Source organism: Ornithorhynchus anatinus, chromosome 1 (genome assembly GCF_004115215.2).
Source record: "Ornithorhynchus anatinus isolate Pmale09 chromosome 1, mOrnAna1.pri.v4, whole genome shotgun sequence".
Classification (NCBI taxonomy): Eukaryota; Metazoa; Chordata; class Mammalia; order Monotremata; family Ornithorhynchidae; genus Ornithorhynchus; species Ornithorhynchus anatinus.
In genome coordinates, this window is record NC_041728.1 from 11,279,020 (window position 1) to 11,306,961 (window position 27,942).

General features: G+C 42.9%; 1 protein-coding gene and 1 non-coding gene across 7 annotated transcripts in view; both read left to right on the forward strand.

The window, feature by feature from the left end:
- Positions 1 to 27,942, forward strand: part of MCTP1 (multiple C2 and transmembrane domain containing 1) — a 381,506-nt gene that overhangs the window by 15,859 nt on the left and 337,705 nt on the right. For 2 of the 6 annotated variants that reach the window (XM_039911172.1, XM_039911174.1), the window contains exon 1: positions 20,519 to 20,760. The exons of 2 other annotated variants lie outside the window; for them this stretch is intronic. In XM_039911172.1, the coding sequence (XP_039767106.1) occupies positions 20,692 to 20,760 (69 nt within the window). In that variant the 5' untranslated portion in view covers positions 20,519 to 20,691. Of the gene's footprint in view, positions 1 to 20,518; positions 20,761 to 27,942 lie in introns of those variants that run through there. 2 more of the 6 variants (XM_029071438.2, XM_039911170.1) reach the window with 1 other exon arrangement.
- LOC114816807 lies at positions 7,085 to 7,222 on the forward strand. The gene has a single exon (XR_003764618.1). It is a non-coding gene; the product is annotated as a small nucleolar RNA SNORA7 (small nucleolar RNA).

The window sequence follows — 27,942 nt, forward strand, 5'->3', positions numbered from 1 at the left end:
AAAACAAAACATTTTTGACATTCTGCCTAGTCCACATGAAACACATAATTTCGTACCATAGAGAGGAAGCTACAAAGTTTATATTTGATAGTACTTCCTGAATAAATTTCTGACCTGGCGGACAGCCAGCCAATGAGCACACCTCAGCTGTCTGGGAGAGCTCTTGCCAGTAAACAACAATTCCCCCAAGACATTCCTGCTGCCACAGATTTCAAGAAGCAGATGCCACCTGAAGAGTGATGGAGCCTTTGTAAAACACTGCTTCAAACTGACCCACCCAGCTAGCTTGCAATTAGATAACTTTGCAATTCTTTCTCTGAATCTAAGCAGGACACTTGCAATTTACCCCCATGTGACTAAAGAGATTTTTGGCTCATCCTTTCAGATCTCATCTGTCTTGTTTTTTTTTCTTTCAAGTCAATCCTATCCACTGATTTGCACAGCTGCAACTTACACAATTTTTTTGATGACCAAAAACTGGCCAACCAGATGCTCTCTTAAAGTAGTATGGCCTAGTGGAAAGAGCACAAGTATGGGAGTCAGGAGACTTGGATTTTAGGGAAGCAGCGTGACGTAGTGGATAGAGCACAGGCCTGGGAGTCAGAAGGTTGTGGGTTCTAATTCTGCTTCGGCCACTTGTCTCCTGAGTGACCTAGGGCAAGTCATTTCACTTCTCTGTGCCTCAGTTACCTCATCTGTAAAATGAGACTGTGAGCCCAAAATGGGGCAGGTCTCCAAATCCCAGGTCTCCAAATCCAACCTGATTTGCTTGTATCCACCCCAGTGCTTAGTATAGTGCCTGGCACACAGTAAGTGCTTAACAAATACCATTATTATTATTATGGTTAATAACCCTGGACCAAACACATGTCTGCTATGTGACCTTGGGCACTTCATTTAACTCCCTCGTGCCTCTGTTTCCTCATCTGTAAAATGGAGACTAAGTAACTGTTTTCCCTTCCTTTAGACTGTGAGCCACACTTGAAATGGGGACTGTGGCTATGTTGTTATATTGTGTCTGCTCCAGTGTTTAGCACAGTTTAGCACATAGTAAGTACTTAATAAATGTTACAACTATTATTATTTTGAAGGAAGAGATCATCCAAGAACAAAACCTCCTGGAGTTAAGAATGTCTTCAAATATTTTTATTTGTTGATGACAAATGACAATGAAATGTTTGGGCAACAGGATTTTCAGAACCCTCTTTTGCTTATATAGTTTTCTGCTTTGGGCTGTTGCCTTCTTATTTATTTATCTTGGGCATTCCTCTAATCCTCAAGAAAGAGTGGGAATGTTATTTCCTCCTACAACAGAACAAATGATTCTTACTTTTGTTCTCATTGAGTAGGGCACACCCAGGGTTAAGTAGAGCATAATCAACCTTTCATTCTGTCTGGTACAACTGTCACATACTCATGCTTGTTATTGTTGAAGGTCTGATTTCAGTGCTGATCGTACATTATACAAGGCTGCTTCTTTTATTCTACCATCAACCTCAGATTGGCCAAGGTATTATGGGTGTGGGTTGGCAGAGATAAATTGATCAACAGGTAATTTAAATTTCCAAACTTTTTTTTCTCACCCTGGCTTTCATGTTCTCTGAAGTTTTCAAAAATAAGGAGAGAGGGGAATAATAGTCAATCAACCAATGTCATTTATTAACTCTTCTGAATGCTAGGCATGTGCTGCATGACTAGGAGAGTACAACAGTAGCTAGTTACCATTTTCCCTGCCTTCAAGAAGCTTACAGTCTAGTGGGGAAGACAGAGAAAATGTATTTACAGGTAGTAAAAACTAAAATCGGAACAAGAACCTGTATTTAGTCGTGAAAACATTTCAGGATGAGTCAGTTGAACAAAGAATTTATGAGAAGAGGATGGAGAGGAGGAGAAGGAGGAGGTGGTAAAGAAGGATGAGAAGAAAGGTTGGAATGTAGATTTTAAGTTCCTCTAGGGAACTGTGATTTACTGTCTTTGTAACTGCTGTTTTAACTCCTTTACATACTAGACACACCTGGATACAATTCTTTTAGATTGTAAATAGTAATAATAGTAATAGTAGTAGCATTTATTAAGCACCCACTTAGTGAATTGTACTACATGAACAAAGTGACCTGTTCCTTGGCCAAAAAAGCTACTCTCTAATGGGTCAGACAAATATGAAAATAGCTTTCAACACTATCAAATAAATAAGTTGGACATTATAGTATCGTGAAGGGCAGTAATCAGTTGTGCTGCTTCTCTTGTACTCTTTCAAATATTTTAGTACAGTGCTTCAAACTTAATAGATGCTCAAAAAATACCAGAGGAGCAGTATGACCTAGTGGGTAGAGCACAGGCTTGGGGTGTCAGAAGGACCTGAGTTCTAATCCCACTCCACCACTTGTCTGCTCTGTGACCTTGGTCAAGTAACTTCACTCCTCTGTGCCTCAGCTACCTCACGTCTAAAATAGGGATTAAGACTGTGAGCTCCATGTGGGATAGTGACTGATTTTCTTGTATCCACCCCAGTGCTTAGTACAGTGTCTGGCACATAGTAAGCACTTAACAAATACCACAATTATTATAATTATAATTATTATTATTACTATTGAGGATGATGCTTCATAAAATTCCTTTTAGGATGATGATCTCCAAATGGGGGAAAAAAAGTCAATTCCAGTTGAAGCCTGAGAGTTGGTTGTAGATTCAGTTTCCAGCTATCTCTTTTCCCTCTTTCCCCGTTTTTCCAACTCTTCAAAATAATATAGCAACTTGTATTGACATCCACATTACTATCTTTCAAGATCTGAGAAATAGAATCATACATTGCATTTCTCTCACCCCCAATGATCTGGCCACCTATTTCCTCACGAAAATCAACACAATCAGGTCTGAGCTCCCCAAAGTCACCCCTCCGCCTCTCCCCTCCCCCCCCCCACCGACCCCCTCCCCTACTTTCCCATCCTTCCCTGCAGTATCCTCAGAGGAGATCTCCTCCCTCCTCGCAAGTGCCACCCCCTCCGCCTGCGCCTCGGACCCCATTCCCTCTCACCTTATTAAAACCATCGCCCCTGCACTCCTACCTTCCTTAACTTCTATTTTTAACCACTCAATCTCCAATGGCTCCTTCCCCTCTGCCTTCAAACATGCCCACGTCTCCCCCATCCTAAAAAAACCCGCTCTTGACCCCACTTCCCCCTCCAGTTATCGCCCTATCTCCCTACTACCCTTCCTTTCCAAAATCCTAGAACGAGTCGTCTACAATCGATGCTTAGAATTCCTTAACTCCCATTCTCTCCTAGACCCCCTCCGATCTGGCTTCCGTCCCCTCCACTCTACCGAGACTGCTCTCTCTAAGGTCACCCGTGACCTCCTTCTTGCCAAATCCAATGGCTCCTACTCCATTCTAATCCTCCTTGACCTCTCTGCTACCTTTGACACTGTCGACCATCCCCTCCTCCTCCATACCTTATCTCACCTTGGCTTCACGGACTCCGTCCTCTCCCGGTTCTCCTCTTACCTCTCTGGCCGGTCATTCTCGGTCTCCTTCGCTGGAGCCTCCTCCCCCTCCCATCCTTTAACTGTTGGAGTTCCTCAAGGGTCAGTTCTCGGCCCTCTTCTGTTCTCCATTTACACTCACTCCCTCGGTGAACTCATCCGCTCTCACGGCTTTGACTACCATCTCTACGCAGAGGACACGCAGATCTACATCTCCGCCCCTGTCCTCTCCCCCTCCCTTCAGGCTCTCATCTCCTCCTGCCTCCGGGACGTCTCCACCTGGATGTCGGCCCGCCACCTAAAACTCAACATGAGCAAGACCGAGCTCCTCATCTTCCCTCCCAAACCCTGTCCTCTCCCAGACTTCTCTATCACCGTCGATGGCACGACCATCCTTCCCGTCTCTCGGGCCCGCAATCTCGGTGTCATCCTTGACTCGTCTCTCTCGTTCACCCCACACGTCCTATCCGTTACCGAGACCTGCCGGTTTCACCTCTACAATATCGCCAAGATCCGCCCTTTCCTCTCCACCCAAACGGCTACCTTACTGTTACGGGCTCTCGTTATATCCCGGCTAGACTACTGTGTCGGCCTTCTCTCTGACCTCCCTTCCTCCTCTCTCGCCCCGCTCCGGTCTATTCTTCACTCCGCTGCCCGGCTCATCTTCCTGCAGAAACGATCTGGGCATGTCACTCCCCTTCTTAAACAACTCCAGTGGTTGCCTATCAACCTCCGCTCCAAACAAAAACTCCTCACTCTAGGCTTTGAGGCTCTCCATCACCTTGCCGCTTCCTACCTCTCCTCCCTTCTCTCTTTCTACCACCCACCCCGCACGCTCCGCTCCTCCGCCGCCCACCTCCTCACCGTCCCTCGGTCTCGCCTATCCCGCCGTCGACCCCTGGGTCACGTCCTCCCGCGGTCCTGGAACGCCCTCCCTCCTCACCTCCGCCAAACTGATTCTGTTTCCCTCTTCAAAACCCTACTTAAAACTCACCTCCTCCAAGAGGCGTTCCCAGACTGAGCTCTTCTTCTCCCTCTACTCCCTCTGCCACCCCCCCTTTACCTCTCCGCAGCTAAACCCTCTTTTTCCCCTTTTCCCTCTGCTCCTCCACCTCTCCCTTCCCATCCCCACAGCACTGTACTCGTCTGCTCAACTGTATATATTTTCATTACCCTATTTATTTTGTTAATGAATTGTACATCGCCTTGATTCTATTTAGTTGCCATTGTTTTTACGAGATGTTCTTCCCCTCGACTCTATTTATTGCCATTGTTCTTGTCTGTCCGTCTCCCCCGATTAGACCGTAAGCCCGTCAAACGGCAGGGACTGTCTCTATCTGTTGCCGACTTGTTCATCCCAAGCGCTTAGTACAGTGCTCTGCACATAGTAAGCGCTCAATAAATACTATTGAATGAATGAATTTCAGCTGACATTAGATGGGTGAGGGCTTATTCTGTAAACAACACCCAGTATTCATGTAGAATCCACCCTGACAGGAAGCTGTGAAAACATAGTTTCCAGAAGGGCTTAGATCAATGAATGGAAAATTGGTCTCTAGAGAATGATTAGAGAGAAAAGTGAGACACATTAAGTAAAACACCTCTAACCATGAGGATCGCTATAAAGAAAATTAGCCATCACGTTTTTTGTTCCTCTGAGTGTCCTTCTCGTACCATCATTGGAGACCGACTACTGGGCAAGGAAGACCATTGATGTGTCCCAGTTCACATTGCTTGGATTCTTGTGTAGCTGTACCAAGCTCTGCATTATCATTATTATTATATTAAATGCTTTCTATATGTCAAGCACTGTTCTAAGTGTTAGGTTCTTGTCTTACGCGGTCGAGTCGTCTCCGACCTATAGCGACGCCACGGACACATCTCTCTCAGAAAGCCCCACCTCCATCTTCAATCATTCTGGTAGTGTATCCGTAGAGTTTTCTTCGTAAAAATTCAGAAGTGGTTTACCATTGCCTTCTTGCGTGCAGTGAAACTTGAGTCCCTGTCCTTGACTCTCTCCCGTGTCGCTGCTGCCCAGAATGGCTGAGTTTTGACTTGTAGCGGATTGCCTTCCACTTACTTGCCACTGTCCAAGCTAGGAATGAGGATGCCTCTGCTTGACTCTCCCTCCTATAGCCAAGGCTGGTAGAGTACTGGAAACTCCAGGTGTGATCCTGAGAGGGGAGCATTAAAGCAGATACAAGTCAATCAATCCCTGTCCCACAGGGAGTTCACAATCTAAGTAGAAGGGAGAACAGGTATTTAATTCTCATTTTATAGTTGGGGAAACTGAGGAACAAAGAAGTAAAGTGACTTTCCCAAGTCACACAGCAAGCAGTTGGCAGAACCAGGATCAGAACCCAGATTTCCTGACTCCCAGGTTCATGGTCTGTCAACTAGGCCATGCTATTTCTCTGTATTCTTGCTATTTAGTGCCATAGACATATATGAGCTAGCATGCTACTGGGGCTTGGTCTTGGAGTATGACTTGTGTTTGAAAAACCTATAAGGATTTGTTGTAATTTTAACTCTGAGGAACTCTAGTGACAAGAAAAAGTGAGTGGCAAACAAGCCTCCCCAACCCTGATTTTTTAAAAATAGTAGTTTTTTAAGTACTTACTATGTGCCAGGCACTGTACGAAGTGCTGGGATAGATAGATACAACATAATCTTGTTGGACCCAATCCATGTCCTACATGAGACTCATGGTCTTAATCGTCCTGTTAGGATGAGGTAACTGAGGCGAAGAGAAGTAAAATGACTTGCCCAGGGTTATATAGAAGACAAGTGGCAGAACTGGGATTGTCGCTATGGGTCAAAAACGACTCGGTGTTAAACAAGACAAGACTCTTGCTCCCAGGTCCATGCTTCTTCCACTAGGCAGCCTGTTGTGGGCCTGAAATGTGTCTGTTATATTGTCATACTGAACTCTCCCCAGTGCTTAGTACAGTCTACTGCACACAGTAGTTCTCAATAAATACAGTTGACTGATTGATTGATAGGCAACACTTCTCCTCAAGACCTAGGGAAGGCCCTTAAAAGTTGAGAGCTTTCCTCTCAGCAGTAATGTGCTGCAGCTTTTCTATTCATTTGGTTTTACTCATTTATGTTTTTCCTTTATTTTGTAATTACTTTCTGTGAATAACTGTGTTCTGATCCACCCCTTTTCATCATGACCCACCCCCACAGGTAAGGAACCTAACTGTGTATGCTTAGAACTGTGCTTTACATGATGCAAGCATTCAAGGGAAACAGAAATATAAATAATGATAATAATACCTGTGGCATGTATTAAGCACTTACTATGTGCTGAGCCCAACAAAAAAATCAAAATTATGAGATGAGCCACCGTTCCTTTTCCACACAGGGGCCACAGACTATCTTATCCCCATTTTACAGATGAGGAAACTGAGGCCCAGAGAGGTAATAATGTGCCTGAGGTCCCACAGTGGGCCATTATAAAAGCTGGGAATCGAACCCGGGTTTCCTGACTACCAGTAATATGCACTTTTAACTAGGCCGCGTTGTAACCCCTGATAACCTATGGAGATGGAGAAGTCTGTTTCTCCTAGTTCATATTTTCCCTGAGGCTAACCCTCCTTTCCCCCTCTCAGGATTGCTGCTGGAGAGTTTCCAGTACTCTACCAGTCTCAGCTATGGGAGGGAGAGTCAAGCAGAGGCCTACCCATTTCATTTTTAGCTTGGGCAGTGGCTAGCGAGTGGAAGGTAATCTGCTACAAGCCAAAACTCACCTGTGCTGGGCAGCAGTGGCATGGGAGAGAGTCAAGGGTGGAGATTCAAGTTTACTGAATGGAAGAAAGCAATGGTGAACCACTTCAGCATTTTTATGAAGGAAACTGTATGTATACACTATCAGAAGGATTGCAGATGGAGAGTGGGGCATTCTGGGAGAGATGTGTCCATGGAGTCGCTATGGGTCAGAGACAGCATAAGACAAGATAAGAATCCTCCTTTGTCAGTCGATGTGAATGATCTGATATTTAAATCTTCATTCTGTTGCCCAAGGGCTTTATCTTTTCAGTGTTCTCTTTACATCTTAGTAAAAGGCCCAGATCATAAGAAAGGGAGGAAAGAAAGGCTTAATAGATTGGGGGAACTTCCTTAGCTTTATCGATAGCTTTTCTCACGGAAAGGTTTGAAGGAAAAGAATGCTGGTCCTAATATTAACTCAGTGAGCCCTGGGTGACATTACAGAATGTGTCCAATGGAGATTTTGAACACACCTCAACAAAAGTGCTCTAAAAGGGTCATATCCAGTTTCCCATCTTTTTTTTTTTTTTGGTATTTTTTAGGCACCTACTGTACTTCAAGCACTTTTCTAAGTGCTGGGATAGAACGAGTTTGTCAGTTTGGACACAGACTCTGTCCCACATGGGTCTTGCAGTCTAAATTGGAGGGAAGAGGATTTAGTCCACATTTTACAGGTGAGGTAACTGAGACACAGAGCAGTGAAATGAGTTGCAGATCACACAACAAACAATTGGCAGAGATAAGATTAGAACCCAGGCCCACTGACTCCCAGACCCGTGCTCTTTCCATTGGGCCATTCTGCTTCTTTGCAACATTCCCAGCTATCTCTTAGGAGTGGGATTTGAGGGGAAAAGGGGAATGTGTATTAGATGGACCCAGCCTTCAACTGCATCTCAGTGTCTTTTGTTTCCTTCTTTGCCTCCATACCTCAACCTTGCCTGTGTAATCTGGCTCTAGAGTCAGCCTAAAATGTCAATCTTAGGCTTCAGAAGTGTCCAGTCTAACCCCAGAAAATGAAGGTGAAAGTAGTTCTTCTTGAAGATCATTTCCTCTGAATTTAGGAGTTTTTTATTTTTCTCGTTGCTTTGCTCCAAATTACCAAGTGTGTGGAAACCTATGCAAGAGCATGCATGCTCTCCTACTCGCTCATATATTAGTGTCCTTCCTGTCAGAAATAATGTTCTCTGTAATGTACTTCATTCCTCATGGATGTGAATGTGGCTGGAATTGAGAAGCTGCCTGGCCTAGGGGAAAGAGCACAGGCCTGGGAGTCAGAGAAACTAATAGTAATAATGTAGTATTTGTTAAGTACTTACTATGTGCCAGGCACTGTTCTAAGTACTGGGGTAGATACAAGATATTTGGGTTGGTCACAGTCCCTGTCCCATGTAAAACTCAAAGTCTTAATCCCCATTTTACGGATGAGGGAACTAAGCCACACAGAAGTGAAGTAACTTGCCCAAGGTCACTCAGACAAGTGGCGGAGTCAGGATTAGAATCCATGACCACCTTAATACAGTCACTCGTCCTATCCTGCCTGGATTACTGCATCAGTCTCCTTGCTGATCTCCCAGCTTCCTGTCTCTCCCCACTCTAATCCATAGTTCACTCTGCTGACTGGATCATTTTGCTACAGAAACGTTCAGGACATGCTACCCTGCTCCTCAAAAAACTCCAGTGGTTGTCCATCCATCTCTGCATCAAACAAAACTCCTCACCACTGGTTTTAAAGCACTCTACCACCTTGCCTCCTCCTACCTCATCTCACTACTCTCCTTCTACAGCACATTTTACTCCTCTAATGTGAACCTTCTCACTGTGCCTTGATCTCGCCTGTCTTGCCGCTGACCCCTAACCCACATCCTGCCTCTGGCCTGGAACGCTCTCCCTCCTCAAATCCGACAATTACTCTCCCCCTCCTTCAAAGCCTTTTTCAAGGCACATCTCCTCTAAGAAGTCTTCCCAGACTAAGCCCCTCCTTTGTCTTCTCCTACTCCCCTCTGGGTCCTGACTTGCTCCGTTGGTTCTTCCCCCCTCCCAGCTCCACAGCACTTATGTGCATATCTGTAATTTACTCATTTGTATTGATGTCTAGATTGTAAGCTCCTTGTGGGCAGAGAATGTGTCTGTTTATTGTTGCATTATACTCGCCCAAGCGCTTAGAGCAGTTCTGCGCACACAGTAAGTGCTCAATAAATACGATTGAATGAATGGATGACCTTCGGACTCCCAGGCCTGTGCTCTATCTACTAGGCCATGCTGTTTTTACAAGTTCAAGTTGCTTCTGAATTCTAATGACAGTACTGAAAATCCCATGGTGTACTTGGAACTTCCATAGCCTCTGGACAGTGACATGCCATGTCTGTTCCATTTGCTCCAGAACAGAGTGCTGACAAGACTGAATTGGGCCCAGATGGACTGTGCACATTAAAAGGCAGAAACCCGGCCCAGACTACGCAGCGGACTTGATGAATGAACATCTAGAGGGATGAACAGATTCTCATTTATATCCCTGCCTTTCTGAATGATTAACTGTGGGGCAATTCACGCTATTATTTCACTGCCCTCCATAAGCCGGCCAGTGGTGAAGCTGCTTCAGTGCCTCTCCCTAGAAAAGCCTACAGCTATCACAGGGCCCTCCTAAATGTTTCAGAAAGGAAGAGGGTGAAGGAGGATATGATAATAATAATAATTGTGGTATTGTTATTTGTACATAGTAAAACTCAACACATGCCATTGTTTGATTGATTGATTGATTGATACAAGATAATCAGATCCCACCTGGGGCTCACAGTCCAAGTACCCCTTTAATCGAAGCACTTATCCTCTCTTGCCGTGATTACTATATCAGTCTCCTTGCTGATCTCCCTGGCTCCTGTCTCTCCTCAGTCCAGTCCATACTTCACTCTGCTGTCCTGGTCATTTTTCTACAGAAGTGTTCAGTCTATGTTTCCCCACTCCCCAGGAACTTCCAGTGGTTGCCCATCCACCTGTTCATCAAACAGAAACTCTTGTTTATTGCTATATTGTACTCTCCCAAGCGCTTAATACAGGGCTCTGCACAGAGTAAGCACTAAATAAATATGATCGACTGACTGCTTCGCTATTCTTCTACTACAACCCAGCCTGCACACTTGGTTCCTCTAATGCCTACATACTCACTGTACTTCGATCCCGCTTATCTCGCTGTCGACCTCTCGCCCACATCCTGCTTCTGGCTTGGAACACCCTCTCTTTTCATATCCTACTGACTATTACTTTCCCCACCTTAAAAGCCTTGTTGAAGGCACATCTCCTCCAAGAGGCCTTCTGTAACTAAGCTCTCTTTTCCTCTTTTCCCACTCCCTTCTGCACTGCGTTAACTTGCTTCCTTTATTCACCATCCACTCCCTCCAACACCAAAGCACTTATAAGCATATCTGTAATTTATTTATATTAACATCTGTGTCCCCCTCTAAATAGTAACCTCATTGTGGGCAGGGAATGTGTCTGTTATATGTAGCGGTTTGGCATAGTGGACACAACATTGGCCTGGGAGTCAGAAAGTCATGCGTTCTAATCCTGTGTCCACCACTTGCCCGCTGTGTGACCTTGGGCAAGTCATGTCATTTCTCTGTGTCTCTCATTTACATCATCGGTAAAATGGGGATTGAGACTGAGCCCCACGTGAGACAGGGACTGTCCAGCCCTATTTGCTTGTATTCATCTCAAGGCTTATTACAGTTCCTGGCACTTAGTAAGTGCTTGATAAATACAATATTATTATTATTACTGCACTCTTCCAAGTGCTTAATACAGTGCCCTGCACAGAGTGAGCACTCAATAAGCATGATTGATTGATTGTGAATAGGCATTGAATCTCCATTTTGCAGATGAGGGAGCTTAGGCACAAGGAATTCAAATGACTTGCCCAGGGTCATGCAGCAGGTATGTGGTGGAGAAGGGTTTAGAACCCAGGACCTCTGATTCCCACCCTCTGCTCTTTCCACTAGACTGTACCGATAAACTGTGGATGTGGTTATTCTGAGTGGATTTCAATAATACTCATGCAATTTCACCTGATGTTTTATGGCTGGGCAGGCGTTGTTGGTTTCTTTCTCATTTACACTACCTATTGTACTGAGAATGCTCATTGATTTTTTTTTATTTGAATACTTAGTCTTTCTCCAGGAAAAAAACTGGTAAAACTCAGAAATTACTATTGATTTTGTAATAGTTGTGATGCTCAACTTGAAAGCAGTTAATTGTGCCCTTATAAGTGCATTTTCATCGTTTTCAAGATGTTTTCATCCTCCAAATAAGTTCTCATTCCCCCCATCTTTCTTGGACTCCCTGAGCCCCTCTCTTCCAACCCCGATCATGAGCTTCCTCTCTCTGCAGCCAAAAATGGAATTTTATGTCTCTTTGTCCTTTCCTACGTCTGCCAGTGAAAAGTACCTATTTGGATCTTGAAAATATATGCAACAGGGCAAAGAAAAATGAAAAAAAATTCCAGAAATCATAACCTTTATTTCAAAGTTCATAAAGAGTTTGGAAATTGCTTGAATTTTGGCCAGGTTTGGTGATTAGTGTAATGCCCGCATCTCTGAGTAGTCCTGTGACTGAACATTTTGGGAGGCAAAACATCATCTCTCCAAATGCTGCTGGTCCTTCAGTTCCTTAGCAATTTTGGGAAAAAAATCCTTTTTTAACTTCCTAAATGACAGTGTATTGGCAGACTGACTGGACTGGGCCTCCATCGTGGAGATAAATGAGAAATGACAGCCTTTCTATGGCTCAGCTCATTACATTCTACCCAGAAGTCAGGCCAGCTGACCAGAATGAGAGGATGAGGGTTTTGGGGGGTTGGTAGTATGATGCTACAGTGACTCTGTTTAACCCTAAAAGTGCTAAGTTAGCAATGAAGGAAGCTGCCTCAAAGTTATGTTTGTCACAAGGGGAGGACAAATCCAATCAATTTTCAATCAATTGTACTTATTGAGTGCTTATTGTCTGTTGTACTACTAAGTGCTGTACTAAGCACTTGGGAGAGTACAGTATAATAGAGTTGGTAGAGATGTTCCATCCCCACAGTGAGCTTACACTCTAGAGGGGGATGCAGATATTAATGTAAACAAGTAAATTACAGGTATGTACATAAGGGCTGGGGTTGAGGGAAAGGTGAATAAAAGGTGCAAATCCAACAGCAAGGGTGACACAGAAGAGAATGGAGAAGAGGAAATGAGGGTGTTGGGGAAGACCTCTTTGAGAAGATAAAGGCACTGAAGGTGGGGAGAGTGATTGTCTGTTGGATATTAAGAATCCACCTGGTCTCTCTGTGCTGGAGATTCAGGAGTCTCTAGGAGATTTAGAAATAACACTTGTGAGGACCACCTTTCTTTTCTAATATTCTTGTGCCACCAATGAATGAAAATTAGTAATCAAATTCAGCAGAAGCAGTACAAATTAATTACACAGGGTACCATGAGCAATTTATTATGAATTATGAATTTATTATGAATGAGTGGTGCATGAATCTCTCAAGAGCTATTCTTCCAGTAGTTCTGGAAGGAGAATAGGGTCAGATATCAACGTAGCCACGCAGGTAAATTGTATTTTTTGACAGCAGAATTCCATTATCTACTTGCTCTATAAAGGGGTTACCACCTTTCGTGTGCCCAATGCACTCAACTTAGATGAAAATGTTTCACTTGGCATTCACTGATGTTTTACTCTTTGGTGTTACGTTAATGTAGCCACTGTGCTTTCTCTGGCTTTGGCTTGAAACTAGCATACGATTGTATAAGAATAAATGGAATGATCCCTTAAGACCCATAGATTTAGAATTTTATTTCTGGGGAATAAGACTGTCAGAAAGAAATCTAATTGATGGAGAATTTGTGCATTGGCAAATTAAAGTTAAAATAACGATTATTATAGTTAGATTATAAATTCCATGAGTGCAGGAATGTGTTTTCTGACTCTACTGTATTCTCTCAAGCACTCAGTTCAGTCCTTTGCCCACAGACATTCAGTCAACACTACTGAGTGATTGATTTTATTACTAAATTTACTGAGGGATTACATTGTGTTATGCACTCCAGTAGATAGTATGCTTGGGGATTGACTATGGGATGTGGGCTTCACAATTGTGGGCAGTTCTTCTGGGAAGGGAGACCAAGACTGAGAGATCCGCCTCAGTGGCCCAGTTGTGATGGCGGTGGTGGTGTGTGTGTATGTAGGGGGGAGTTTGACCCATGTTCCATAATAATAATGGTATTTGTTAAGCGCTTACTATGTGTCAAGCACTGGTTGTGTCACCCACCCTCTACACCTGTGACAGTTCTTGAATGTTGATTTAAATTTGAGCTGCTAGATATGGGTACAGCTTAATAATAATAATAATAACTGTGGTATTTGTTAAGTGCATGCTATGTGCCAGGCACTGTATTCAATTCTGGGGTGAATAGAAGAAAACTGGGTTGAACACAGTCCCTGTCCCACGTGGGGTTCACAGTCGCAATCCCCATTTTACAGGTGAGGTAATTGAGGCCCAGAGAAGTTAAGTGACTTGCTCAAGGTCACACAGCAGACAAGTGGCTGAACTGGATCAGAACCCATGACCTTCTGACTCCCAGATCCATGCTCTATCCACTGCACCTTCGTATTCATTAAGCACTTACTATGTGTCAACAACTGTTCTAACTGCTGGGGTAGATACAAGTTAATCAGGTCGGACACTGCCCCTGTCCTTCATGGGCCTCACAGTCTAAGTAGGCGAGAGAACCGGTATTGAATCCCCATTTTATAGAGGAGGACTATGAGGCACAGAGAAGTTAAGTGACTTGCCCAGGGTTACACAACGGGCAAATGGCAGAATCAGGATTAGAACCCAGGTCCTCTGACTGCCAGGCTTGTGGTCTTTCCACTAGGCCACGCTGCTTCTCAAGGCTTTTATAATAACCTTCTTATAGGTCCACCCAGCAGGAATGTTTTTTCTCTGACCTATTTGGACTCTCCTCTAGAGGTGACTCAGTATTTAATTCTAGCTCCATCTGGGGCTGGTACTTTGCTGCACGGAGCCTGCCAATAGCGCCAAATGAAGCTGTCAGTTTTATATGTGAATCCCGAGGGACAGCAAAAAGTTAAGTACTCTTTGAGCTTGATGGATTACAGCATAAATTACAGAGCATCGTACACTTATTATTGTAGGATGAAGTAAGCTCCCTTGGGAGCTAAAAGAAATCAAAGAGATTTGAAATTTTCACAGCCACTGAAACGATTTTCTGGGTCGTTTAGCTTGTGTTTGCCTGGCTCCTCGGTAGGGTTAAAGTATGTCGACTCTTGGCATTTTATTAAATATTTAGGTTAAAATGTTTCACTTTACACTTCACAGAATTATATTCTAGTAGGCTGGGTGAAATCATTTTTGCCATTATCTGACAGTATAAGAATAGTTTGTGGATTTGGCCAAATCCAAGATGTTTAATTCAATCAATCAGTCAGTGGTATTTATTGAGTGCTTAGTATTGCCGAGAACACTGTCCTAAGTGCTTGGGAGAATACCACAGAATTAGAAACGTTCCCTGAGAAGCAGCGTGGCTCAGTGGAAAGAGCACGGGCTTTGGAGTCAGGGCTCATGAGTTCGAATGCCGGCTCTGCCACTTGTCGGCTGTGTGACTGTGGGCAAGTCACTTAACTTCTCTGTGCCTCAGTTCCCTCATCTGTAAAATGGGGATTAAGACTGTGAGCCCCACGTGGGACAACCTGATTCCCCTATGTCTACCCCAGCGCTTAGAACAGTGCTCGGCACATAGTAAGCACTTAACAAATACCAACATTATTATTGTTATAACATTGGTATTTGTCAAGCACTTACTATGTGCAGAGCACTGTTCTAAGCACTGGGGGAGATACAGGGGAATCAGGTTGTCCCACGTGAGGTTCACAGTTAATCCCAATTTTACAGATGAGGGAACTGAGGCCCAGAGAAGTGAAGTGACTTGCCCACAGTCACACAGCTGACAAGTGGCAGAGCCAGAATTTGAACCCCTGACCTCTGACTCCCAAGCCCAGGCTCTTTCCACTGAGCCATGCTGCTAGTCTGAAGGGTGAGACAGACATTAATATGAATAAATAACTTATAATATATATTTTAAAGATATGTGTATAAGTGCTGTGGAATTAGGGGTGGGACGAATATCAAATGTCCAAAGGGCACAGATATATAAATGACACAGAGGGAGAGTGTGGTAGGGAAAAGAGGTCTTAACTGGGGAAGAGCTCTTGGGAGGAATGAGACCTTAATAATGCTTTGAAGGTAGAAAGAGTGGTGGTCTGGAATATATGGATGGGGAGGCTGTTTTGGACAAGGGGAAGGATGTAGAAAAGGGGTCGGTGGTGAGATGGATGAGATCGGGGCACAGTGAGTAAGTTGATGCTAGAGGAGCTGAGTGTGCCAGCCGGGTTGTAGTAGGACATTAGTGAGGTGAGACGGGATGGGGTTAGCCGATTAAGGGCTTCAGAGGCAGTGGGCAGGAGTATCGTTTTGGCACAGAGATGGATGGACAGCCACTGGAGATTCTCAAGGAATAAGGAGACATGAACTGAACATTTTTGTTGAGAAATGATCCATGCAGCAAAGTGAGCTATGGACTGGAGTGGGAAGAAACAGGCCAGGAGGTCAGTGAGGAGGCAGATGCAGTATTCAAGGCAGGTTAGGATATGTGCTTGGATCGACACGTTAGCAGTTTGGATGGAGTGGAAAAGATGGAATTTAGCAATGTTGTGAAGGTAGAACGGACAGGATTTGGTGACAGATTGAATATGTGGATGGAATGAGAGATGAGTTGAAGATAAGGCCAAGGTTATGGACTTGTGAGACAGGGAAGACAGTGATGTTGTCTACAATGATGGGAAGGACAGCGGGAAGACAAGGTTTAGGTGGGAGGATAAGAAGTTCACTAAAGTTCAGGTGGCATTTCTTGGTTGAAAATCTGAAGGGGCAACATGACTGCTCGATATACTAATAATGGTAATAGGATTTATAGTTGGCCTACTGAGTTCAGTATATTGTACTAAGAACTTGAAAATAAAATAATAATAATAATAATAACTGTGGCGTTTGTTATGGGCTTACTATGTACCAAACACTTGGCTTAGCTCTGGGGTAGATACAGGATAATCACATTGGACACAGTCTCTGTCCAGTGCGTCTCCCGATCTAAGGGATATCGAAACAAAAGACAGATTCCTTGCCAAGGAAGGGCCTTCCGTACATAATGGGCAGGGGGTTTAGATGTATGAAATATTTACAAAGTAAAGGAGCAGTAACAAAGTCAAGAACTATATAGGGTGTGACATGGACATGAACATGGAGTAGCAGAAGAAGCAGGATGGTCTAGTGGAAAAAGAATGGGCTTGTGAGTCAGAGGACCCCGGGCTCTCATCCTGACTCTGCTACTTGCCTGATTGTGACCTGGAAATTGACTTTATAATTTGAAAACACATGTAAATATAAAGATGGGTTTAAGTACAGGAGCCCAAGTCGGGGAGTTTGGTTGAGAGGGTTAGGGGTGTTGGGAATTATTTAATTAGTTACCCTGTCAGCTGTGTCCCATCGGGTTTCCCTTCCTCCAGCTCAAGGCCAAATTCAGACTCTTTAAGTCCCCTGTCCAGTCATCGTGGTTTCCTTTTTCCAAAAATAGAAATTTCTGTGCACTAAGTCCCAAAGAGGAAGAAAAACAATTAAGACAAGTGCTGTAAAAGGGAAGTTTTTGAAATGTCACCCTTGTGTGCAGATTTAATAAAGATGAAAAATCAGTTTTGCTTCCATGGTATCAAAATCTACTGATATACAGAAGCCTTGGGGCCCAACTCAAAATCCATGTATATTTAATTATCTTTCCCAAATTGTTTATATCCTTACACTTATGTTGTCACAGAGTTAAGCATGGTTTTTGTTTCATTGAGGAATGTTTGGATCCAGCTAATGAATTTTTCTTGTTCCCCAAATAATGACTATCTTATAGAATCATAAAATCACAAAGGTGGGAGGATCTTATGTGATCCTCTTGTTCAGCCCCCTGTCTCCAAGCAGGTGAAGAAAGGATCTGAATCAACTGATGTCTCATTTTTTAGAAGATACCCAATTGAGATTTCACAACTTCCTTGGTAGATCACGGTGGTTATACTACTCTATGTAGTACAGCAGTTTAATTTGAGCTGTTGATGGGCTTTGTGGTTTGTGATGTGGTAGAGACAGAATGCAGTGCAGAATGGAGGAACGGAGAGAGGTTGGGGTGGATTGTCTGCATACCTACTATGTATAATCTGTGGGACCTGAAAACGTGGTCAGGTTTTCTGCTAACCAGGGAAGACAGCAGGGGGACTAGGACAAAGTCCTTGAACACCCACAGCCAAACAAGCAAACCAAACCAAAAACAAACAAATCAAAAAAATCCAATGTATTCCAGGACCCACATTACTGGAATCTTTGCTATCTGTTATACCTAGAATTCCAAGTGGCTGAGCTTTAGGCCCCAATATAATACTTAATCCAGACTGTAAGGGCCTGTGGTGATTGATTGTTCTTCATTGGTATGGTGCATGCTGTGAGTTTCTTTACCAGTTTAGGTGCCCTCAAAAGCCTACAGACCCTTCCAGAGTTGAGAGGAAAGGTATGTGCTGCTACCGGCCGATCATGCGCCGGAGTTATTTTTGTAGTATTGTGAAGTTGTGTACTGAATCAATCATCACACTCCCTCATTCAGTCCCCCTGTTTTGAACTGAAAGACAATTCTACGGCTATCATTCAGAATTTTAAGACACCCCTGCTAAAAAAAAATGAGTGTTGTTAAAATGAAGATTTATTTTCCTTAAGAAGTTGAAAAAAATTATTGGAAGGGGTGCTTGGCCTAGTAAAAGAGCATGGGCCTGAGACTTAGAAGACCTGGGTTCTAAAGCTGGCTGTGCCACATACCCCCGTCATTGGGCAGGGCTTGTCTCTATCTGTTGCTGAATTGTACATTTCAAGCGCTTTGTACAGTGCTGTGCACATAGTAAGTGCACAATAAATACTACTGAATGACTACCCGCAGTGTGTGACCTTGGACACATCTCTTAACTTCTCCGGGCCTTAGTTCCCTCATCTCCAAAATGGAGATCCAATGCCTGTTCTCCCTCCTACTTACATTGTGAGCCCCAAGTAGGACCTGATTATCATGTGTCTACCCCAGTGCTTAGGATAGTGCTTGGCACTTAATAAGCGATTAACAAATACCACTACTATTATTACTATGAGTAATTAAGAATATAGTTTTATTCTTTCAGTTTGGGAAATCCTTTTCTTTTAAAAGATGAATGAGCTATATCCATTGATGGTTTATGTTGGCTCATTCTCTTTCAGATAGAAAATGATCTACAATAAAGAATCTTTCCTAATGGCTTCTTTGGAATCCAACAGAGAACTTCCTGGCAATTGAGAGCTCCATTTCCCCTTTATGGCAAACTATCTTCTTGTTTCCTTCAAGGGAAAAAAGAAATTTAGAAAATATATTTTAAATTACATTAGAACTTATGCCCAATATGCTGTTAGTCCAGAATCATCCAAAGGCTGCATTGGAAGGCATTTTCCCATCTTTATGCCAAGAACTGTACTAAGCGCTGGAGTGGATACGAGCAGATCGGGTTAGGCACAGTCCCTGTCCTGCGTAGGGCTCACAGTCTTAATTCCCATTTTACAGATGAGGGAACTAAGGCAGAGAGAAGTGAAGTGACTTGCCCAAGGCCACATAGCAGATAAGTGGCAGAGTCAGGATTTGAACCCATTACCCTCTTCACTCCCAGGCCCTTGTTCTATCCACTTTGCCATGCTGCTCCCCATTGACACCCAATCCCTGTTAATCCACTGTGCCTCTCTTCATTTCCATTTCCTTCAGTTTTCTAAGTCTGTGTCATCACTTTGATCCCTATATGAAGTCAGTGGCAAAATATACGGAAAGCAAAAAGTTTAACTTTCCTTCTTAATGGCCCCGTGAATAAAGTATTTGTCACATCAGTATACAACAATGAAAAAAAAGTTGTTTTAAGAAGGAAAATAGCTAATGATAGGATGAGGGAATGTTCAAGATGACTCTGATAAACCTTAAGACCTAAATCACTGTGACAGAAACAAAATGAGGTGAAGAAGCTTGGGAAGCAGTATGAAGAGAGCATGGGCCTGGGATTCAACTGACCCGTGTTCTAATCTTGCCTCTGCCACTTGCCTACTGAATGGGCTTATGCAAGGCATTTCACTTCTGGGCCTCAGTTTCCACCTCTGTAAGATGGAGATTTAATGCTTGTTCTCCCTCCTACTTAGACTGTGAGCGCCATGTGGGATTGGGACCGTGTCTAATGTGGTTATCCTGTATTATTATTATTGTATCTACCCAATGTTCAGTTCAGTGTTTGGTGCACAATAAGTGCTAATCAAATAGCACAATTATTATTATTAAGATATTCCAGCATTACAATTTGGGATGGCCTTTGTCAGATAGATGATGATGGTTCTCAGAAGCTAACTGGAAATAGTGGTTAAAGAGGCTTTACTGGCTTAGGTAGAGAAATGTGGTCAAATTAATTAAAATAATTTCAATCACCTGGGTTTTGACCTTCTACTTTACATTTTCTCTTGCTTTATGTGGTATTTAGTTCTTCCAATTCATTTCATAATATAGCATTTCACAAACTTGAACTTGATTTTATCCTCTGGTAGTATCTCAGAGTTATTCATTAAAGATATTTCTGCACATTAACTTAATTTATTTGGGTTTTCTTGAGACATTTTTTCTGCCTGATATAGTGAAATGGGAGAATCATGCTTATCTAGAGAAATGAAAAGATCAATATCTTAAACTGTGTGAGTCCTTTCTTTTCAACCAATTTGATTCTTTTAGCTTTTCCTCTTATTATTGGTATTAAGGGGTGTTTTGGTTGAGACTATGTCCTCTTGAATAAGATTCTGTAAACATTTGTAAATGTCAGGGACACCTTTCTAGTCACCATAAAAGTATCAGGAAGAATTAAAAGAAGGCTAGGGACTCCTTGCAAGTAGAAAAATCCCCACTCTTAATAAGGCTGCCTTTGAGTAAAGTAATATAGCAAGATAGACCAACTAGCTCTTGAGTACTTAAACAGGTCTGGGGCTTCAGGTGTTCCCACTTACAGAAGACCCAGCCTGAACACAGCTGAATATGATCAAACCCAATAGACTAGGGTAAAGTCCACACTATAAAGAGAACCCTTATGAGAAGAAGGTTCAGAGTTACAGGTATTCAGTCTGGGAGGAGAGGGAAGGTTTTAAAATATACATTATTGTAGTTTTGTGGATGTAGATGTCTTATAATCTCTAATGTTGGGCTACTCAGCAAGGAGCTTAAGTATTTTCTGCCTGGCTGGTGGGAGCTTTTGGAGGCTTGAATGGATCTCAAAAATCTGCAGAAACACTATCCTAAGAAATCCAGAATATTAGCTATGGGCATGGTGCAGGTGGGTATGGTTTTTTTTTTAATGTGACTTGATATATGATTTCTGCCAGGGTTTGCTTTTTTTTCTAGGACATAAGTAATACTAACAATATTTTTAAAAGAAGCAGTGTTTAACTATTGGGCTTCTGTTTGTGCATGTGGCTAAGAAGAATTTAATAGGTAAGTCTTATTTTGGGGGAAATAAAAGGGATCTGGAATCTCTCTTAGCTTTTCCTAATATTAGGTTTCTATTTTTTTGGGTCTGAGATTCCTACTTTGTCTATAGGGTTGTCAAAACAAGCCTTCCCTTGCCTCTATGGAAGTTTTAGTCTTCTTATTCTCCTGGTGACTGGAAAGTTAAAGTTGTTCCCTGGCTGGATTATAATGCTTGGGCTAGGGAGCAGTACCCAAGGAAGATTAGAGCAAGCATAGAAATTTAGCCTTTACTTCTTCAGTAAAGTGGAATTAAGACTGAGCCCCAGGTAGGACATGGACTGTGTCCAGCCTCCTTGGTTTGTCTCTACCCAGTCATTTAATACTGTATTAAGTATTAAGTATTAAGTGCCTGATTCATAGTATGTAGATACCATTTGAAAAAAACTTCTATGCAGTATATATAGTTCTTAACTCAGTGTAAGGAACACCACCTGTTTAACCTAGTGTGTACCTGATCAATATCTCATCTGACTACTTCAATCCCTCACTTTGTCCCTGGGACTAAGATTCTTACAGTTCTTTTTTTCTACAGACTGACTAGGTATAAGAAAATCAACTAAAATGTGCAGTATTGATGCCTTATTAAAGGGAATGTGCAAGGAATAGCCTGGAAACAGAATAGTAGCATAACCCCAACACCTAGCAAGAGGTTCCAAAAAGGGATAGATTGTGTAGCACAGAGGGGAGAGGGGTACTACTACATGCAGCCTTCAACTGAACTCTGTCCCTGTTTTAAGACCCCAAATGCTCTGGTGTCTGGTTTAGACTGACATTGATAGAGCTTGCTTTTCTGTCCTTTGACTTTGTACAGAAGGGTTAAGGTAATAAGTAATTTACTTCCATGGTAGAGGGTCCTACAATGGGGGCTGGCTCCTTCTTCTCTGCAACTCTCTTCTGACCAGCTCCAGGAAGGCAACACCATGTTAAGGCTAGGGGAAGTGAACCTGGGTAGTAGCAGTCCTGTGCCAGAATGAAGCTCTATGGTCCTAAAAGCAGCCCCCCCCCCCCCCCCAACCATTGATTGATTCACTTGTATTTGAGTGCTTACTGTGTGCAGAGCACTGTACAGAGAGCTTGGGAGAGTATAATGTAGCAATAAAGTCCCATTCCCTGCTTACAGTCTAGACTGACATCAATATAGATAAGATTACAGATATGTACCTAAGTGCTGTAGAGCTGGGAAGGGGGATGAGCAAAGGGAGTAAGTCAGGGTGACACAGAAAGGAGTAGGAGATGAGGGAAAGTATTGGCTTGCTGGCTTTGTACCCACCACTCTGCTCCTGATAATCTCACCCACCATACACAATTGCCCCATCAACACTCCTATTTAAGCACCATCAATCTCCTGAAGAAGTTATGTACATCTCTTCCTCATACTGTTACTTGAGCACTAACTCATGCATATGGACACCCTTTCCACCTTTCTTCTTCCTGTGAATTTTAGAGCTGGCCTCCCTTGATGGCTTGTAAAATCCTTGAGGGCAAGGGTTGTCAGGATTGGAAGTAAACTGCAACCCACTAGGCCTTAGATACATTATAAATGTATTTATTGAGCACGTACTATGTGCGGACCACTGTGCTAAGTGTGGGGGAGAGCACAGTATAAGAGTTGGTAGTTATGTGCCCTGCTCTTAATGAGAAGATCCCAGGACTTGTGTTTTGGGGTACTAACCTTTCCCACAAAGGGCTTGAGAGGTGGCACTCAAATACAGTTGATTTATAAAAATAGATAAGATGGGTCATAAGTGCTGAAGACTGAAAATGCACAATTGCTAAAGTTGGCCAGTGGGCTGTTGCAAGTTAGAGATAATTAAGAATGGCTTTTTGAGGAGCTGGGATTTTAGGAGGGCTTTGAAGGTGGGAAGAGGCATGGTATGGAGTATTTGGGGAGGGAGTTCCAGGCAGTGGTAACAGCAGCATGAGGAGTAAAAGGCAACCATCAAGTTTTATAATGGGGGAAGAGAGCTGGTGTATGTGGTGGAGAGCCTTGACTCTGAAGGTGAGGATGCAGGGGGAAATGGTAGCCATTGGAGACTTTTGAAGAGTGAAATGTGCTGAAGGGCAGTTTTAGGACTGACTCTAGAGCAGAGCCAGTAAGGAGGCTTTTACAGTATTCTGAGTTCTTCAACATACGTAGCCAAATGCTTGAATTCAATCAATGGTGTTTGAGTGCTTATAGTCTCTTCAGAGCACTAGACTAAACAAGAGTTTGTATACAGGTTCCCTACCCACCATGAGCTAGGAATTTTTTTTTTGTAGCTGTTCTTGTGATTGTCAAAATCATTTAAAGCATGAGCCTTAATTTGAGCCTATAATTTAGGTTTAAAGCATGAGCTTTGACTGTGTTTTGTGTGTATGTGAATAAGATGCCAGTGATGGTGAAGTTTGTCTGACTGTGAATGTAGCTAAAGCGACTGAGGCAGGACAAAGCCCCATTCCTCCATAGATGAACACACAGACTGCCCTGATTGTGTTGGTGTGTTTGCCATTCATAGTATTTCTCTCATGATCATATTGAATAAAATGTTTGAGGATAATGAGAGCAATTACAAAAACCTGAAGAAGCAGGGTGACATGGGAAAGCGCAGCATTTGGAGTTGGAGGACTTGGGTTATAATCTTGATGTCACTATTTGCCTGCTGTGATCTCTGCCAAGTTACTTCCCTGTACTTGTTTGCTCACTTGTAAAGTGTTCTTTTATGGTATTAGGTGCTTAGTACAGTGCCTGGCACCCAGTAAGTGCTGAGGTAGATCCAAGCTAATTAGGTTGGACGCAGTCCATGTCCCACATGGGGCTGACAGCTTTAATACCCTTTATTACAGATGAGGTAACTGAGAAGCAGTGAAATGACTTGCCCAAGGTCTCCCAGCAGACAAGTGGTAGAGCTTGGTTTAGAACCACGGTCCTTCTGTTAAGCCCATACCCTATCCTCTAGGCCACACTTCTTCACCCTCCCTCTTAAACTGTCAACTGTCTGACCCTCTTATATCTACCACAAAACTTAGTACAATACTTGGGGTAGATACAATATGCCTCAAGCATTTGATATTCTTCTCTCCCCTGCCTTCCCCTCCACCCCCAACACTTATGCATATTTATATTTATATACTGTCCGTCTCCCCGTATGGATTGTAAATTCCTTGTGGGCAGGTAATGTCTACCAAGTCTAGTGAGTCAACGGTATTTGAGTGCTTACTGTGGACACAGAACTGTACTTGGTGCTTGAGAGATTACAATATAACAATAAGCAGACACATTCCCTGCCCACAATGAGCTTAAAGTTTTTTAAAGATGAGCTGTACTCTCCCAAGCACTTAGAGCAGTGCTCTGCACAAAATAAGCAGTCAGGAAATACCAATCAATGGTATTTGCTTGATACAAAGTGCTTAGCAAATACTGTCTTTCTTGAAAACCTCCTCTTTGGGTTGAAGTACCCCAAACTGGTCTGTCAGAGCTGTTTCCAGCTTTCAGTCTTGATATCCTACTGCTCTCCATTCTTCTCATGTGTCCCATTTAGTGAAGTTGTGTTTAAGTTGTGGCCTCTCTTTCCAACACTAAACTTCACAGTGTGTTCATTCACTAGTGGAACGATGCTCTAGTGACTTAATGGAAGGCACTTAGAGGGGAGACTTGGGTTCCAATCCCAGCTCCACCACTTGCTTGCCATGTGACCTTGGATAATTCACTTCTTTGTTCATCAGTAAAATGTGGATATGATACCTGCACTTTTCTTTAGACTGTGATCTCCATGGGGGACAGGGATTATGCCTGGCGTGACTACCTTGTATCTAATAATAATAATAATGTTATTTAAGTGCTTACTATGTGCTGAGCACTGGGGTAGGCACAGGGGAATCAGGTTGTCCCACGTGGGGCTCACAGTCTTCATCCCCATCTTACAGATGAGGTAAATGAGGCATCGAGAAGTTGTGACTTGCCCAAAGTCACACAGCTGACAAGTGGCCGAGCTGGGATTCAAACCCATGACCTCTGACTCCAAAGCCTGTGCTCTTTCCACTGAGCCACGCTGCTTCTCTAGCCAAGCGCTTCTCACAAAGTAAACACTTAACAAATTCCACAGTCTTTATTTTTCTCCAGAGTTATTCCACACTGCTATCTTAAGCTTCTTGGAAACTTTTCGCACTCAGGGATGGTGATGAGGCTTGGGAGTGGAAATGATGATACTCATAAAACTTACAAGCAAGTTCAAGTAATTCACTGTATTTAAACACCAGGTTTAATGCTAATTATAAGCATAAACCCCATTGTAATTATAATGTTTCCTGTTAGCTTCATATCTTGGCAAGCAAGGCAAATTGGCAGTAACAATGGAGACACATGATAAACAGCAAACTCTCATTCTCTTTGGGAGATAAGTTAATCACATGTCTTGCTGGAGAAGGTGGTGGTGCAGACTCCACTATGGTTTGATTCTCAATAGTTAATTCATAGTGTAAGTGAATAGAGGGCTTTGGGAAATTTGAATCGGAAGTTTACATAGGTAAATCCTATGAGAAAGAACCATCTCTTCAAAAATCCCCATATTTCTATTTTCATGCATGACTTTGGTTTTCATATCCAGTTATAACACTTATCTGTGTGACCTTAAGTCACTTTTCAGTACCTCAGTTTCCTCATCTGTAAAATGGGAGTAAAATAACTTCTCTCCTTTCCCTCAGATTGAATGTCCAGTAGCACAGATGTTTGACCTAATTTCCTTGTTTCGATCCCAGCGCTTAGTACAGTGCTTGACACACAGTATGTGTTCATTAAATAACCCAGTTCTTATCTCTACTTGATTGAAATTTGCTTGTAGGCAGGAATCATGTCTGCTTACTCTCTTATTCTGTTCCCTGTGCTCAATATTTAACTATTATTGGCATCATTAGGTCAGGAGGACTGCATTAGGAGTAATCACCATTTCAATTATCATAATCCCTATGCTGAATTTCCAAGACTAGACTTCCATATTATCAAAGTGGGGTGGATGGGGTGTGTGTTGGGGGTGGGTAGGAGGGGACAGAAGGAGGCTTGGAAAAAGCATGGGATTGGAAGTCAGGTCACCCAAGTTCCAGTCCTGACTCTGCCTCTTGCTGTGTGAATTTGAACTTAACCTCTCTATGCCTGTTTTCACTTCTGGTAAAAGGGAATAAAATATGATCTCCCTACCAACTGAGCCCTTTGGGGGACAGGGATTATGTCCAATCTGATTTATCTTGTATCTAGCCCAGCACTTAGCTTGTACCTTAGCGCATTAGTGCTTAATAAATATTATTGTTAAAGTGCCAGTCCTCTTGAAAAGATGCATTAGTCTTGCCAGTGTCCAAAGGTGGCCACTTCTGCTTCCAGGAGTACATTTTGAGAACACCTCATTGGTTGGCTAGGGTGGCAAATAATGATTATGGTATCTGTTAAGCACTTACTATGTGCCAAGCATTGTTCTAAGTGCTGAGGGGAGACTCTATCCAATCTGATTAAGCCATCCTTTCTTAGGCTGCCTGGGTGGGAGATGCTTAAATCCTAAGGAGGCTTGTGCTCTGACTCTCCTCTCCTAATAATAATGTTGGTATTTGTTAAGCGCTTACTATGTGCCAAGCACTGTTCTAAGCACTGGGGTAGACACGGGAATCAGGTTGTCCCACGTGGGGTTCACAGTCTTAATCCCCATTTTACAGATGAGGTAACTGAGGCACCGAGAAGTGAAGTGACTTGCCCAAAGTCACACAGCTGACAAGTGACCGAGCTGGGATTCGAACCCATGACCTCTGACTCCAAAGCCCGTGCTCTTTCCACTGAGCCACGCTGCTACTAAGTCTACAGGCAGGTAGAAATGCAACCACAATCAAGGAGATACTGCTGAAGATTACCCAGAAAAGGGCCCATTCAGATGAGTTGCTCTTAAAATAAACTTCAGGAAGACTCATGTGAAGAGGTAGTATCAAATACTAATAGTATTCTGGTACCGGAAACCAAAATTGCAATAGTATACTCTCCCAAGCTCTGTACTACTCAAATGCAAATGACTACTAAATGATGAAGCTAGCAGTGCTAGCTACTTAAAGCCTTTAGTAGGTCACAACATGGAATTGTTTGTGCAGAGCATACTGGTCTCTTAATCACACTTGCATGTATGGAAAAGATCTCACGGTCAATAGCATCTTCTTGGAAAACTAAGGACAGTTATAAATAAGCTTGTTAAATTGAGACTACAGGAACTTCTTCCAGGGGTCCCAGATGACTGTGAAACTTAAATATAACTCTATTGTCACTTTTTTGCTTTTGACTTGGAGCTTGCTTCATTTTCATATATCAGATCAACAAATCACCACTTATCCCACCTTCAAAACCTTATTAAGGTTTCATCTGCAATTAAACCCCTTTTCCCTAACTTCCTCTCCCTTGTTTATCATATATGCATCTGAGTCTTTACCCTTCAGGCACTTGCTATTTGCCCACAGCACTTATGTACATATCCATAACTTATATTGTCTCTTTCCTCGTCTTGTTGAGGGCAGGGAATGTCTACCAACCCTGGACTTTCCCACGTACTTAGTATAGTACTCTGTACACAATAGGTGTTTGCATACCATTAACTGATATTAATGTGTTCAGAAAGCTGTAAATCCAAGGATGTATCACTGCACAGACAGATCTTGACCCACGATACACGTAATGTTCTCAAAGCAATCATCCATCAGGTCTTAAATTTTCCTGGGTCATCAATGTCATCCCAGCTATTAAAGGGGTCTAGCCTTGATCCTGGGAATTAGACCAAGTCTCTCTCTTGTATATCTGACAAATCGGTAAGATTTATAAGTTTAGGCTTAGTACAGATACAAACCTCTTGAGTGTCAACACAAGAAAATCTTGTCACACTGATCTGCTGGACCTGTTTTGAAGAAGTCAAATATATGGATAGGTGCAAAGCAGTGTAGCTTAATGGAAAGAGCAAGGGCCTGGGAGTCAAGACTGGGGTTCTAATGCTGG